We start from the raw sequence: 16,383 nt of genomic DNA on the forward strand, positions 1-16,383 counted from the left end.
ATTTATTAAGAAATCCATTTGGTGCTACCACAAGACACAGAGATGGGAAAGATGGGAAGTGTTAACCCTATCAAGTGGAAGGGGACATTTGCACTTTGCTTCAGAGAGCCAATGTTTTGTGGTCAGCACAATTACTGTCTGTGGGATGCACAGAGCTTGGGAAACCATGGCTGGGAAAATTTTGGGACATGTAGTACAAAAAAAAAAAACCACGGAAAACTATGTAATCCATCATTAGGGGTGTACCATTCGGAAGTTTTGGACCACAAATCCCACAACTCTCCATTCTAGTAGTCTCACCCGAAAGACAGACACCTACAGAACTTAAATACGACTCACCTGGGATAAAGATCTAACCTAGTTCCACACAAACTCCCTGTTCAGAAAAGAAGCTGCTCTAACTTTAGCTGGAAGCCTCCTTTATGAACAGGAAGCTTGGGTGGAGTTAAGCTTGGTGAAGACACAGAACTTCCAAGCTTAGGCCTTTCACCCAAGTGAGCTGCATCTAGGTGTCTGTTTGCCAGGTGAAACTTCCAAAATGGAGAATTATGGGACTTGTAGTCCAAATATTTGGTATTACGCATCTCTATCCATTATAGCAACTACATCTGTTGTTGGTCTATACTTTTATTGGGCCACTAAGAAGTTACAAATAGGACAAGCTTTCAAGTTCTAAAAAACTCTTCATCAGGCAACGATGGTGTAAAACGGGCTTAAGGCAAATGGTTCAAATATTGGGCCATATCCAGTGCTGTTGGCACATAAAGCTAGGCTGCTAACAAACAAAAAGGAGCTTACATTCCACAGAGATAAGAACAGTATTAATGGGAACTATTCAAACTATTTATCTTAACCTGGTCTTATACCATCCTTGCCCAATGGAGAGTTCCAGAGAACTCAAATTTTTATTTGTAAAGTTTTAGTAATCCAGTAAAACTATTACCCAACCTTGGGCTCTGTTAACATAAATGAATCACACGGCCTTTCCCCCTGTTTATTACTGAAAATGCTGTCATCAGCTGTTCATAGCACAGCCATGAGAAGAGGCTTTTTCATGAGACTGAACCTCAGTGAGGATTCCATCACCTTTACTCTACTAGGCATGACTGCTAATTTGGCTAATGTCTTACCAAGGGGTATTCTTCGATTTTGCGGATATAAAAAGAAAGACTTCACAAACCTGCAAAGTGGCCTGTGTAGCTTCATCTAAAAAACTGGGAGATCTGTGGGGAGGGGCATCCTTTAGTTTGCACAGCAGGTAGAAATTCCTAACTGATACCTTTGTCACATCTCTTTGATATGAAATCTGAGCTCCCTTTCACTTTGTTGGCAGCCTGGCATTATGAATCAAGGGCATTACATCTGGCTCAATTTTCTGAACCATTTGCTTTCATCCAGATTTTATACCATTTTTGCCTGATGAAGAGGTCTGGAGAACTTGAAAGCTCATCTTATTTGTAACTTCTTAGTGATCCAGCAAAGGTATTATCCAACCTTGGAATGTGTTGCTACAAAACAAAGTTCTCCAAGTTTAATGATCTGATCCCTACTTCTTGAAAACAGTTCCACACTTTTTAAACATACGGGTGTGGAAAATGTTGGAAAAGCCGGGCATGATTTTACAAAGGAGCAAATGTGCATTAAACATATCCTCCCACATTTGGCTCAGCACTGCCATTCATATGTAAGTATTTTGCAGTGCTACTTAAGCAAGTCTTCTTATTGCTGCGCTACTGCCACCTTGTGTCTTTCCTGTTAAGGATGTTCTTGCAAATAACAAGAGGCCCACCTAACATGAACACAGTACAGGGTCTTCTTCTATGAAGCTTCCAGATTGTGGAATGCTGTCCATTCCAATGTGTGCTCTGTTTTCATTCTGACTGATTTTAAGAAAGGAGGAAAACACATATTTTTAGCTAGGCATATGATAATTCTGCCCTGCTCTCTTGTTTTGAACAAAATCCTTGTTGAATTTAATTGCTTTAAATAATTTGATTAATTTTATTGGTTTTATGTTGGGGCTGGTAATCATGACTTCATGATTTACTCTTTTAGCTAAATGTGATTTTCCCCCCTGTTTTTATTCTTCTCAAAAGTTTGAAAGCTGCCTTGAGGGCTATCTCTGAGTAGAAAGAAGGGGTATAAACAAGCAAACAAACAGGCAGACAGACAAACAAGCAAGCAAGCAAGCAAACTACAATTATTCAAATTCATGCTGGTCATAGGTGCCAGCCCAAGGCATTTGTCTTGACCAAGGCAATGAACAAGATGGTTCTTCCCATTCCATGTCCAGAAGCACGTTGGATTATCTTCTGAATCTTTGCTGATCTTGGTGACTGGCCACTATCCTCTGCCATTCCTGAGGGCAGCAGATGAGCTCAGGGAGCATAGGCTGGTTGTTTGCCAGCCAGAGTTCAGACCTGCAAGAGGGTAACAGGGAGTGGGGCTCAGGAAGAATACTCTGAGTGATGCCACTGCTATCAGCCAGAATCTGCCACCTGATACAGCATTTGCTTCAGTCTGTTTAAGGCAGGGTCAGCCTAGCTGATAAACTTGTCCATAGCATGCTACAAAGCAGAGATCCAAAACAAGCTAAGCCCAAACAGAGCTGGAAGAAAGAGCCTTTTGGGACTGCAGCTCTCAAAATCCCCTGTCTAGTCAGGTTACTGTTTTTTTTTTTGTGATCCAGTACCTTCAGCAACTTTCCCAACCTCTGGAGCTCAGTGATTGATGGGTCCTCCTGTCACACTGTGATAGTGTTTTGATTTATGTCAGCATAAATATATTAGGAACAGATGTTTATATGTATACTTACTGAGATGTCCTTCAATAGACATGTTCTTGGGGTCACAAGGAGTAAACATCTGTGTTTTTTTAGGTCATCCATTTGGCATAACAGTGTTTGGGGACCATGTGTGGTTCTCTGACTGGAGTAGGCCTTCATTATTGAGAATGGACAAGAAGACAGGTCAAAATAGGATACGTCTTGGAGGCAGCATGCTGAGGCCCTCGTCACTGACTGTTGTTCATCCTTTAGCAAAACCAGGTAAATTTCAGGGGTTGCACACTGCAGCCGCTGTCTTATGAGATTTATTTCAGTAACCTTTTTGAAGACTGACTGAAGATGTACAGTATATATATTGGCTAGGAGTTTTTGGTGAATGGTTTAAATAAAAGATGGAGAACCTTTGGACTGTTTGTATGTATATATTAAATTCATGTTTTCGTATGAATTTGAAGCAGCTTCTGCAGTTCCCTATAGTTGGTGCCACATGGGCTCGGACTTCTGGGAATTGAAGTCCAGAACAGCTAGATGGTTAAATGTTCTGAACATCTGTTTTATATAATGGGAGTGGAGTCTAAGTAACAATACATTAAATTCAACAATAGCACAAAGATTGTGTAAACCCTGAATTAAACATATTTAAAAATTCTTAATTTCATGACTGTTAGATGGGATTCTCTTAACCAAATGTATATACAGTGAGAAATGTAGTTCCTTACCACTATTATTAGACTAGTTTGCCTAAAAGATAGACAGCTACCCATTTCCTTTTTTGTTTGAAATTGGAAAGCAAATAAGTTGGATTCCAACCCCACAGAATCAAAATGTTGGAAGTTATTGTCCAAAACAAACAAACAAACAAACAAACAAACAAACAAACAAACAAACAAACAAACAAACAAACAAACAAACAAACATGATAGAGTGGCAAAATTAGTGCACTGGTCATTATGCAAAATATGTAACTTGCCAGCCTCCAAAAATCCGTAGGAACATCAGGTAGAGAAGGTGCCAGAGAATGAGGAAGTCAAGATTTTGTGAGATTTCCAGATCCAAACGGACAGACACCTTCAACATGACACACCAGACATAGTAGTAATAGAACGAAGAAATGTCTGGATCATGGACATTGCAATTCCAGGGGATGCCAGAGATGAAAATAAACAATTGGAAAAACTAACAAAGCACAAAGACCTGCCAGTCGAAACATCTCACCTCTGGAAGAAACACACTTCAATGGTCCCCATAGTCATTGGGGCTTTGGGAACAATATCAAGAAATTTTATACAGTACTATAAGCAATTGCAGATCTCAGAAATCACACCATCAGAGCTACAAAAAAAAAGGCAATATTAGGAACAGCATACATACTGCATTTAACAGTTTTTGGTCAAAACTTGTATCTGTTATATAATGCCAGTAAATGTTTTTATAACTTTGACTGTGCCTGGTGTTTCTGAACAACAACAACAACAACAACAACAACAACAACAACAACAACAACAACAACAACAACAACAACAACAACAACAACAACAACACTTGTCAAAACTCTGACTGTGACATTTGCTTAGTTAGTCACTCATGACTAAACTTGGATTGTTGCTTTGAAATGCTAAGTGGTGCAACCTAGCTTGCTCTCTTGTTCCTATTTTTTCAGGCTATATGTTCATGCTGAAGAATGGTCTGTCAATAAACAAAACATCAGAGTTCAGAACCCTCTACCAACACCCTCTGAGTAACAATGCATATGGACACAGCACTGGAGATGAGCTGCAAATGAAACAGATGCTGACTGCTGAAATTGTGGTGTCCAGTAAAGATTACCCTTTCCTGTTTCATAGTAGCAAATCAGGGCTATGCAATGCCAAATGTTACCAGACAGATTGCTAAGAGTGATTGTTTTGATCAATTTATACTGAGAGTAGTCAATGTGAAGCCCATTTGGGACCCAGGGTTCAGCACTCTACATAGCTCCAGCAAAGTTGTGATTTAAAAACTGGAGTGGATTTATTGCACCCATGAAACAGGAGTCACTAGCCTCCTTGCCACATACTGAGAGAAGTTGTTGCCTGAAACACCTGGGGAGCACCAGGTGTATTAAAAGTGGGTTGAGGTTTAAGTTCAGTGACAAAAACTTTGCAAGAATTTAGTTCTAGATATAGTCCTTCCAAGACAAAGATAGGAATAACCTGGTTGTGAAAACCCACAGAGCTGCCACTGAGCAATGTACAGTACATATATATGAATATGGTCTGAATGCTAGTCAGCAGCCTACACGGTAGAATCACATTTTGAAAGTTTGCCCAAAGCAATTAACTAGTTTACCTAATGAGTCTAAAATCAGCTTCTTCAAACCAATGGATTATTTCTGAGCAATTCTGGAGAATGGAAATGATGCATTTTGTTTGTTATTTCTGCCACAGACCAGGATATTTGTACATGGTTGGGATGCGATGTCAATGCCCAGTGCATTTCAAACAAAGATGGTGCTACTTGTCAATGCCAGACAGGGTTCACCATGGAAGACAATTTGTGCTATGGTAATTTTACTTTCACATGCCCATGTGGTTAATTATAGTAAGCTCAATTACATAAATATTCATATTTACATTTTCATATACTGTATTCAAATAAAGAATATATTTACTGTAGATGTACTCATTTCATAGGTTTATGAGGAGATAAAGCAAAAAATTAAGTAAACTAGAAACATACTAAATGCAAATTTGAACCACCACCAAGCATAATCCCAATGCTTTTTGGTGCTTCCAAATATTTATTCAGCTTTGACATGTTTTCAACGGAATGAAGTTTCACAGCACTGTAGCAACCATAATAAATGAAGTTTGCCCCTTGTTAACATTTGCAGTACGATGCAGAGAGGCAAGTGATTTCTCAGGAATATTTAGCCTAAGTATACTGAACTGTTGCAGCATTTGCCTCTTTTCATAATGACAAAACTGTTCCATGAATAGCTGTGAAGAGCTTAGTGGGTCCATTTGAACTGATGAACGAAATTAGCAAAGGACTTGCAAGGATAGTCCTGAAATGTACAATTACTATGACAGTGTGTGGCTTCTTCAGAGACAACTTGGGCTTTGTTCATTCATAGTTGACTTTAGTTTGGAATAGGTCCTATTTTGGATTACAGCTTCTAGCATCCCCCACGAGTAGGGGGATTCTGTAAGCTGTAGTCCAAATACAGTAGTATCTTTACAGAACTTTAATGTTAAAATGGTTTTTTTTTAATCGACTTTTTATTCTACCTGGCTATGACAGTTTCGTGCTTGCCCTTTTGTACAACTTAGTACCTTCATTTTATTTTGATACTGTTTGCCTTGTAGATGTTGATGAATGTACTTTCAGCATGGACAGATGCAATCGAAGCTTGTCAAGGTGCATCAATACTGAAGGCAGCTACTTTTGTGAATGCCTTGTGAGATATATTGAAGATGGCCTTCATTGTTCTGGTGAGCTACTGAGTTCGAGTTGTTATTGCTATTCTTTAAAAACTGTGCATTTGGGATGACAACTATGAGTAGGGACTTCTACAGCATACTTCTGGAAGAGGGACAAAAACTGAGCCATTTTTCTTTGGTATACACTACTATAGACTATGGACTAACAAGATTAGATGGCTAACCAATGGGAGTGTACATTCTTTCTCTTTGCCTAGACCTGGAAATCAGCAATACAGATAAAATATACAGCTTTATCTGCTGAGTATTGAAATGGCACTGTAGCTATTCTAATCGTATTGGCTTGCTTGCTAGAGGAGTCTTTAGACTCATTCAGCAGTTTCAGGCAGCTCCTAACAGTGCTTTTCCTGACCCCAGATGATTCCCTTACTCAGAAAAAAAAATTAGAAAGAAACCCCATAGGGCATGTGTTTCGCTTCTAAAACAAGGCTGCCCCACCTGTTCCTTGTTTTAGTTTCAAAAACTATTCTTGAGAAAACAGAAGTGACTTTTCAATTACTTCCAGTTGTGCCCAATGGGGGTGACATGAACCATGGTCTATCCAGAGATGGATGGTGGATGGCTGTCCTCCCTAGCTGTCGATAACCCATGGAAAAGTAAGGAATTTATTTGTATTTCTTGGATTGAAATGTTTATATCCACCCTTTGGTCCACTGTGGAGAGTGCCATACATGTAGTTTTCTGGTTCCGGTGGACTCCATTCATGGTACGAGTGTGGCGCTAACCCTTGTGGCCCCTGTTTTATTTCGTCCTCACAAAGGCTCACGCTCCTTCCTCCTCCTCACGCTGCCACCAGATGTTATTTCTTTAACATCAAATAAGTACTGGACACTTATGCTGCCAAACACAATCAGTTTATTAAACAGGGTGGGGTTAATAATCAGTTGGAAACTGCAGTATAAATCACAGGAAGCAAATCACATATATTAAACAAGGTTTGGTACATTCAAATCACTCTTATCACTCTTTTAATTCTCCCTATCTATCCTTGACCCTCCTGGTCCAAATTCCCAAGCCTCCAGCTCTCTAACCTTCTTTCCAGCCCTCTTTCTCCTTCTTCCCAACTCCTCTGGCCCCTGCCTTCTGGTCTGTCTTTTGGCTCTCCCATCAAGGTTCCTCAGTGATGGAAAGGTGATGTCTGGGCTATCCGCTACACCGAGCCAGACCCATAGTCTTCAGCAAATTGTCTACATCATATACCTTTGAGAACACACTACGAGACTATTGTATCCCTATCTGTCCATCAACAGGAGATGGACAGATAGACAGATACCTTTATTGGCATACTATACAAAATTAAAACACACTAAGATGCAAATAAAACATTCAGCAGCTAATGTGGCAGGGAACAGCCAAATAGCATCGTTAGGGCTTGGCATTCTGCGACAGCACACAGAATATTGTTGATTTTCAGCTCTAGGAATTGGTAAAGAACAGGACTTTCATTTGTTAGCCCTCTAATTACCTTCTATGAACCTCCTCACAGCTGTATCTCTACCACAACTCCTACAGTTTATTATCTCTGGCCTTGTTGACTGGAGCTGATGGGAGTTTCAGGCTAAAATATTCAGTGGGACCAAAGGTCTGTGCCAGTGTTTTAGTTCCTGAATAGAGGTGGGCATGAACCGCTGGTATGGTGGTTCATGCCAGTTTGTTGATTGGCCAAATAGGTGTTTGGCACTTCAAAGCCCCACCTGCTCTGGTAGGTGTCCACTTGGAGGCAGCTTCCCTGACGTACCTCCTCTGAGTAGGTGCCTGCTAAGCTGCTGAATTGGCAGTTCATACCCATCTCTGTTCCTGAAATGTTATTGAAACTTCAGAGGTACAGTGCTAAGCAAACCCATGATTACCATCAGAAGCCTAGTGTGGAAGGTAATAACAGAAGCAAGAATTGTGTTGAATGCCAGCGGGATACAAATAAAATAAATAAATAAAATAAATACCTTGCCTTTGAAGAGTCTCCTGGCTTGCCTGCAGACTCAAATACGCCCGTGTTAAATTTGTAAATTCATTAAAAGCGGTGGGCAGTCCTTATAATCTCTTTTTACATGTGCACAATGGTTGGTGAGGTGCAACATCAAGAATTCATCAATATGCAGAGCCTCTAGTTGTTGGTAGATATTTATTTCTCCTTTTGATTGGCATCTCTAATGGAAGGAATGGTGGCGGTGAAATAGATTAACCAAGCGGAGATTTATTGGAAATCATTGCCTTGTTTATAAATGAAAGCAAGTATCGAATCAGTCATAATACTCATTGAATAATTTTATGTTAGTTTAATAGTCATAAGATTCAGACAGTGAACATTTACTTTTTAAAGCCATGTTACTAATCAAACTCACTGATTCCCATTGTTAAAAAGCAAAGCAAAGCAAAGCGTGCTGCTTGTATACCACCCCATAGTGCTTCAAGCACTCTCTGGGCAGTTTACAAATTAATTATGCAGGCTACACATTGCCCCCCCGCCCCCAGCAAGCTGGGTACTCATTTTACTGACCTCAGAAGGATAGAAGGCTGAGTCAACCTTGAGCCGGCTGCCTGGGAATTGAACCCCAGGTCATGAGCACAGTTTTGGCTGCAGTACGGCAGTTTAACCACTGTGCCACGAGGCAGTTGACATTGAATTGGCAGCATATTGTTTAAGTGAATTACTCAAAACTTCAGCATTGTAGATTATGCATTTCCCCATCATGCCTAATTTGACTTCAGGATTATTGATAAGCATTCTGTGACATCAAAATAAGACTTTTGCTTTGTCACAGGCTTTACTGCATGAATATTGTGCTGTTTAAAAAATAAGTTTAAGAAAGCCGCCTTGTGGATCTTGCACAATTATGTGTTTCTATCTTTCAGAATCTGCCACCTCTCCTACCACTGCAACCAAGGATCAATCCACATTATCTGAACGAGAGAGTTCTGTTGACTGCCCACCGTCCTACTGTTTCCATGATGGAATATGTGTTTATTTTTCCAGTCTGCAAGCTTTCACCTGCAAGTAAGTACAAAACACTGTGTCTCTATGATTCTATGATTCTTGCAGAAAGCATTCTTGCATCAGAAGACTGGGAGGCTTCATATTTTCTTTACAGCACAATGAAATAGCACATAGGTAAAATAGTATTTCTTAGCTTGTTAATAAGAGCATGAGCATTAGTGTTTAACCTGCGTCTTATGCAGCTGTTCAGAGGATGTGTGTAGGGCAGGCTGTCCCTAGACATTATGCTGATTGAGGTGAAGGACAAGATAGTACTCTCTTGCCCACACAGTGCATGGAAACTGAATGGAATGGTAGTGGAAGTTGAATTCTGTCCACTGGCAACAGGAGAGCGTCTTCCATCACACATGAGACAGTTAGCTAGTTTAGGAAGCCTAGGAATGCTGTATGTCATATACAGTTTTGTTCTCCAGCCAGAAGGGAACAGAGAGAAGATTCATAAAGTGCAATTGGTAGAGTTCCAACCTTGTCTGCACGCACACAGTAAGAAGATCTGACTCTCTTTAATGGCAGGCCAGCCCAATGTAGGTATACAATGTGTTAGCCCAGTCTCCAAAATCCCTGCATGTGCTGGATCTACCCACAACTCTCCTTCTTTGACTAGGAAAGGCTGACAGGGATTTTGTGTGCAGTCAGAAATACTTCTTAGACTTCCTTGCTCAGTGCTGGAAGGCCAAATGGCGGAACAAGTGGAGATGAAGGGCAGGAGAGACTGGGCTTCTGTGTGTCAGCCTACTCATTGCCTACACATTGCCACACCTTTTCTTTAGATGGCTACACAAATATGTTGTTTCTATGTGCCATCAAGGTGGAACCAACTTATGGCAACCCTAACAGGGCTTTCAAGGTTAGTGAGATATTTAAGGATGATTTTATATATTCCATATTCCTGGTGAGTTTCCATGGCTAAGCAGGGATTCAAACCTAAGCCTCTGGAGTCCTGATCCATCACTCTGTCCACTGCACCACGCTGGACATTTGTGCAGGTATGCATGTTTTAAATACCATACACAGGACATGCAATACTCATCTACAGTACAGTATTTGTTGTACACACATGCATTTAGTTGTTTAAATCAGTGGTTCTTAACCTTGGGTTACTCAGATGTTTTTGAACTGCAACTCCCAGAAACCCTAGCCAGCACAGCTGGTGGTGAAGGCTTCTGGGAGTTGCAGTCCAAAAACACCTGAGTAACCCAAGGTTAAGAACCACTGGTTTAAATTAAGGAGACATTCTAGGTAATTTTCTTTTGTTATATGTCTTTTTCAGTAAACCTTCTACAAAGCTTTTTGATGCATAGGTTCATTCATTCTTATATTCTATGCCTCTGAAAATCTGGCTTGAGTCACACATATAGGATATAATAATGTATGGAGGTATACAACAAAATAGCTTTCAGAAAGTTTGCTGAAATATATGTATATGGAGAGAAAGAGGGAGAGAGAAGGGTGTGTATAGTGGAGAGAGTGATGATCTAGAACTCAGAAGACGTAGGTTTAAATTTCTGTTTGGCTATGGAAGTCCCAAACCACTCCTTAAAATATCTCACATAACTTAAAAGCCCTATGAGGGCTGATAGCACATAACAGCACAAACTGATTTGATAGCACATAGCAACAACTTCAAAACACACACACACACCTGATTTTTCTTTTACTTCAGAATTGTAGGATTGTGTTACATAAAAATACTTCTGATAACGTCTTTTATAATTCCACTGTAGATGGCGGTATTTCACCATTTATTATCAATTCCATCCATGAAACTAGGAGGAAATAACTCTTGCCTCACTTCTCTGCATTGTACCTGACTGATTTACACCTTATTTTGAGGGGGAAAAGAGAGCTCCAGATTCAAAATAATTAGTATGACTTACATTTTATTGTGTCACCATCAAGGATCAAAAGATAGAAATGGCGTTTAATCCTCACACCCATGCTTCTTGTCTAGTGGTGCAAAATAGAGTTAATTCTTAAGACGATGGTTGTCATTCTGAATAAAATTTGTGAAGCCCCCACAATTAAATGGATGAGGTCCATATTTCAGCCTCTGCAATTGGACTGGAAGAAAGAGACGTTTCCATTTCCTCCTCCCCACAGAAGTGTCTTCAAACCCCACCTCACCCTATCCAGAGTGTTTGTGGAACAGCTTGGTTGGGTGGGTACAGTAATGACTACTGAAGCCAGACATAAGTGAACTGTGGTAGGAGGATGCTGTGGGACCTATCCCACCAAAATTGTGACCAGTGCAGTGGGTGACACAACTTCAAAAATGCTCTCTTACAAAGCACGACAGAATTCTGTGAGATGCTGTGCTCTGGTACCTTCTTCCACTGCAAATGTGCTGCTGCACAACCATACTTTAGCAACAGTGGCTGTAGCAGCAGGTAGAGGGCAGGTTTTGGCCCTCAATGTGTGACAGAGTGGCTAATGTGGCTTCCCCATGCCACGACACACTAGATGCAACAGTAACATCCAGTAGATTGTAATGGACTTAGGTGATTTAAATGTCACGTTTTCACAGAAGAAACTTCTTGTGAAATCAGTTAACAATGGTAATTATTGGTTGTCTTCTTGTCGGTGACCGTGGATTTGCTCATTGGACAGTTGTGTGAAAGGCTACCTGGGGGAGCGCTGTCAGTTCAGTGACCTGGAGTGGTGGGAGCAGCAACATGCAATGCAGGTGAAGATGCAGAACATTGCCACTGCTGTCTGCCTGACTGTGTTGTCTATGGTGGTTCTCCTCGGGATTGGTGCCATCTACTGCTACAGGTAGAGCAATCGTAAGAGCATTATTTAGCTTTTCAATTCTGCTTGTGATCGCTCTTTATTTTATTGTTTTATGTTTTGTAATTGATTTTTATACTGCCCAGAGTGGCCTGGTTAGCCAGATGGGCAGTATAAAAATCAAATGAATGAATGAATAATTTTAAGTACAAAATATTCCACAGAATTAAATGTACATAATTTCCCACTCGCCCTCTTATTCTTCTAATATGCCATACACCCATGGCTCTCCAGTGCCATTATGTTCCCATATTTGCGGTGCAGATTGTGGTGGTGGTGGTCATGGTCATGGGGCTTCCTTTTAGTTCTGTTGGGTGCTGTATGCGCTACCTGAGCAATTTGAATTTCTTTTGAGCATGCCATGGCTTCAGGACTACTCAGCAAGATGGTAATTCAAGAGGCTTTTAACCACATAAATGCCTGCAATGCCAAACTTACTTTGATAGACTTCCTTCCATTTAAAACACACACACACACACACACACACACACACACACACAGAGAGAGAGAGAGAGAGAGAGAGAGAGAGAGAGAGAGAGAGAGAGACTTTTTATACCACGTGCTGGAACAGTGTTCTTAGGAAATGCCTGAAGTATGTGGGAAAAGATATTTGGAATAACACTTGCAAAAATTATTTCTTTATACAACAGCTCCAGAATCTCCCAATCAGCATGTCCATGTCTGCACGTTTCTGGGAGTTTTACTCCAAAAAGGTTTTTTAATTTTTTTTAAAAACAAAGACATGTGTTGGAATCTGGTGTTCTACAAGAAAGGAGGAAGTTCAGAATGACATGCCCATTGCTTGGTTCTAATGGCGTGAGCAGAAATGCTGCTCTCAGGCTTTCTAAATTCTGTGGTCAGGTTTCAGAATGCTGCACTGGGAACAGATTGTAGTTCTTTTTTTTAAAAAAAGGAAACAGAGTGATATATATGGCTGAAGGATATGGGATAGGGACTGCTAAGTTGTTTAGTGAACCTGCAGTAAAACTGTCGTTTTAGCAGTACTGAAATGCTATCAACTCCTATCAGTAGGGCATCTTGATTCATGCACCCTTTCTTAGCCACCCTTTCTCCAACCTGTTCCCACTTAAAAACAAAAATAGAGTCATTGTTTTGCCCTGATTTACTTTCCACCTTTACCAAATGGTTTTGATCAATATAAATGTTTATCTTGAAAGCAAGTTTTCAATTACATGCTTGGCTGGGTTTGTACTACAGCTATTAGTAGCCTAACTAGATCAAAATGAAACCACTGATCTAAATCCCCCTCTAACGGACGCCCAGAAACCAATATTTGGATTGGGATTCTTATTTCATTTTTGCTCCTACTCTGCTGTATTTTAAGACATATTGATTAAGTTCTGTGAGCAGGTCAGTAAAAGTCCTTCCCTTCATCCATAAAAGATAAACTCACATTGTCCATTAATATGGGACTGTAGGCTACTCTGATGAGATTTTTAAAAGATTTCTGTGCACAATGGCTTTTGTCTTCTCCCACTTATGATTATTTCTTTAGAACATTTAAAACTGAAACCTGCAAAATGTTGCGATATGTGGCAAGTTACAGCCAGGCAACCATATTGTCTCGTGGGATAACGCAGTCTGTTTCCCTTGCTATCCCAGTTTCCATCTGCTTGCCTCCAAATGCCAGTGAGGATTCAGTGTCCACTGAAGCTGGTCAGGACCAAATATTTTTTGGGAGGGGTATTTCAGCATGTAACTGTCTTTGATATGTGGATAGTACCGTTTTGGTAAGGATCCACATTCTGAGAATCAGTTTGCTGTTAGTATGTAGGGCAGCACAGCATTTGAATTAGACGTTTTGCTAATGTACTGTGGCTAGATCAATGTAGACATACAATAGGAATGTGTGGAAATCCCCAAGCCCACTCTGTTGCTGAATAAAGAACATGTGGATCAGGGCCCTTTGGGAGGCATTCTGCCCTACATCCTTGGTTTATATTGTTACATGCATTTCCAGATCTCTGTTAAGCAGCAACAACAAAAACAAAGTATTCCCGTAGGTTGGGGGAAAACCTATTCACTCAAATCTCATACAGCAACTATCCTGCAATCTCTTTCAGGATAGTCCTAATGGTGTAATAACATTTCAGTAAATTTTAATAAGCCAAGCTGATGGTGCAACTAGGTTGTCCTGGGTTGATTTGAAGTTTGCTATGTTGTTGTTGTTTACATAGAATGTTTCATTATCCCTAACAGTTTTCAGAGCAATAGTCCACACACTATTCCTCAGATTACTACAATTCTAACCCACTCTCCTTTGTCACCAATATAAATATTAATTAATATTAATTAACAACCACTTCCTCTCTATCTTTAAAAAAATATTTGACAAGTGACATAATGCTGAACTGATATAACAACTTGTGAAACTGCAACACTTATCTGGTAGAGCACTAAATTTGATAAGCCCCTTTTAAAAATTGTTTTAAAAACTGTTTGGCAGAGAGGCAAGAGGTGCTCAATTGAGGGGGATGTTCCTGTTGTACTGGTGGGCTGCACACAGCTGAAGACATCACCTTCAGCATCACCTGCCTCTGTTCTTCAGACAGCTGCCTTTGTAGTTTTTCTGATAAGTGATCACAGGGGATAGAAGCAAGCAAGCAAGCAAGCCCTGTGGAATCACTACAAGAAAACACTAGACCCTGCCTTCTGAACAAAAAGCACCAAAGGCCAATGGGAAAAGGGCCAACCTTATGCACGATTAGCTTTGCATTGTGTAGTCAACAGAAAATATATTTAACTGTGCTAACTCCAACACAGTTGGAGTTAGCACCGTTGCACTCTGAAGGAGAGACCAAAGGGGAGGGAGAGAACATCCAGAACACAGAAAGATTTTCTAAGTACCTAATACCTTTCTTTTTGCCCCACAACTCCACAAAAAGACTGGTAGAGAAGCTTTCACATTATCCAACCAAAGTTTATAGCTCTCTGCATTCTTTAAAATAGTTTCCACACTTAAATTCCACACTTTAAATGCCAGACTGGATCTATCTTTCCACACACACACCAGCCCTTGAGATCATGGATATAGATATACCCCTTGATGTCATAGACTTCCCGGGTGAAGGCAGCAGCAAACAGAAACCCACATTACTTTCTCCTTGCCTTTCCTTGTGGGGAAAGGGGAGCAACACTGCATGCAGAACCCTGCATGCTTTCCCCTCCTCATTTAGAATGCAGAGCTGGTGAAGCTGACCCTGTAACCAAAGCATCAGCTGCAGAGTTAGTTGTGTAGCCCATGCTTGGGTTTGCATGCAGCTTTGACCACTCTGCCCTTGACCCATAAAGACAACAGCTTCCACAATGAATTAAATTGGACTTTCTCTCCTTTGCTCCGTTCTGCATTGGGATGGAGAGTGAAGTACAGAATCTCCAGCGGAGGAGGCTGTTGGGAAAGGAAGGGGCAGCGTTCCCCTAGATCCTTCAGATCTGGACATCTCATGGGTTGAATTAGGCCCATGGACCAGAAATGTCCTTCTTGTAAATTACAGGCTGGTGTTATACTGCACTGATTCTCAACAGTGTTGAAAGTTGCCTAAACACATTAGTGCTAGAATGACTCTGTTGAACGATCACCATTTCTTTTCACTCAGGGCATTTTGTTTCTTTGGATTTTTTCTTTTACAGTAGACAACCGAAGTTTTACAAGAAGGAACTTTGTGCAGAAGCAAGCAGCACCACCGCCAGCGTTAGTGTTGACAGTGACAACACACAGCTCCCAGCACGCAAGTCACCGGTAATTCTATATTAGCATGGAATAGTGAGAGAAGGAGGGAAGGATGAAAGAGCATTAGGGATCCACTTGAGATTATCCATCAAATAATTCACATCTTAAATATATTAAATAACCATGGGGCTCATTGAGTACTTTGCTGTGGACCCCCAGTTTCCTCTTACCTCATTGTTATGTTATCCTCTAAAGTTCACAGCTGCCTGAATGCATTGCAGCCAGGAGACAGTGTTATTGTTAGCTCCACATGCAACAGTTGGAGAGATGTGTTCTAAATTAAGGAATACCGATGTGATGACATGACTGATTCTCACAGCAGAGATGGAAATGTGCTTCATTTTTTAGAGACCAAGACTGCTGTCCTGAAACCAGTTTGGCATGTTTCCTTCTCTCCTCTTATGGGCCCTAGTGGTGGGGAGGGCTACGCATACTTAATTAGGTGCAGGATCCCAGTTCAAGTGTTCTGTGGGCTACCCAGAGATGTTTGGCTTGGAAGTGATGAAATGCTTTTATTTTTGAAATCAGAAACAGCTTTAAATTCACTTGGTAGCTGAAGAATGTCAGAAAGCAAAAGAGAAAT

The 16,383-nt window shown here is 40.6% G+C and overlaps 1 protein-coding gene across 3 annotated transcripts in view; it reads left to right on the top strand.

Annotated features, from left to right (window-relative positions):
- The window catches only part of EGF (epidermal growth factor), a 56,904-nt gene that overhangs the window by 36,798 nt on the left and 3,723 nt on the right, over window positions 1-16,383 (top strand). For all 3 annotated transcript variants that reach the window (XM_020808853.3, XM_078376576.1, XM_078376577.1), the window contains exons 14-20: window positions 2,879-3,046; window positions 4,446-4,601; window positions 5,212-5,328; window positions 6,133-6,258; window positions 9,121-9,262; window positions 11,870-12,034; window positions 15,701-15,809. In XM_020808853.3, the coding sequence (XP_020664512.3) occupies window positions 2,879-3,046; window positions 4,446-4,601; window positions 5,212-5,328; window positions 6,133-6,258; window positions 9,121-9,262; window positions 11,870-12,034; window positions 15,701-15,809 (983 nt within the window). The remainder of the gene's footprint in view (window positions 1-2,878; window positions 3,047-4,445; window positions 4,602-5,211; window positions 5,329-6,132; window positions 6,259-9,120; window positions 9,263-11,869; window positions 12,035-15,700; window positions 15,810-16,383) is intronic.

This window comes from Pogona vitticeps, chromosome 5 (assembly GCF_051106095.1).
Source record: "Pogona vitticeps strain Pit_001003342236 chromosome 5, PviZW2.1, whole genome shotgun sequence".
Taxonomy (NCBI): domain Eukaryota; kingdom Metazoa; phylum Chordata; class Lepidosauria; order Squamata; family Agamidae; genus Pogona; species Pogona vitticeps.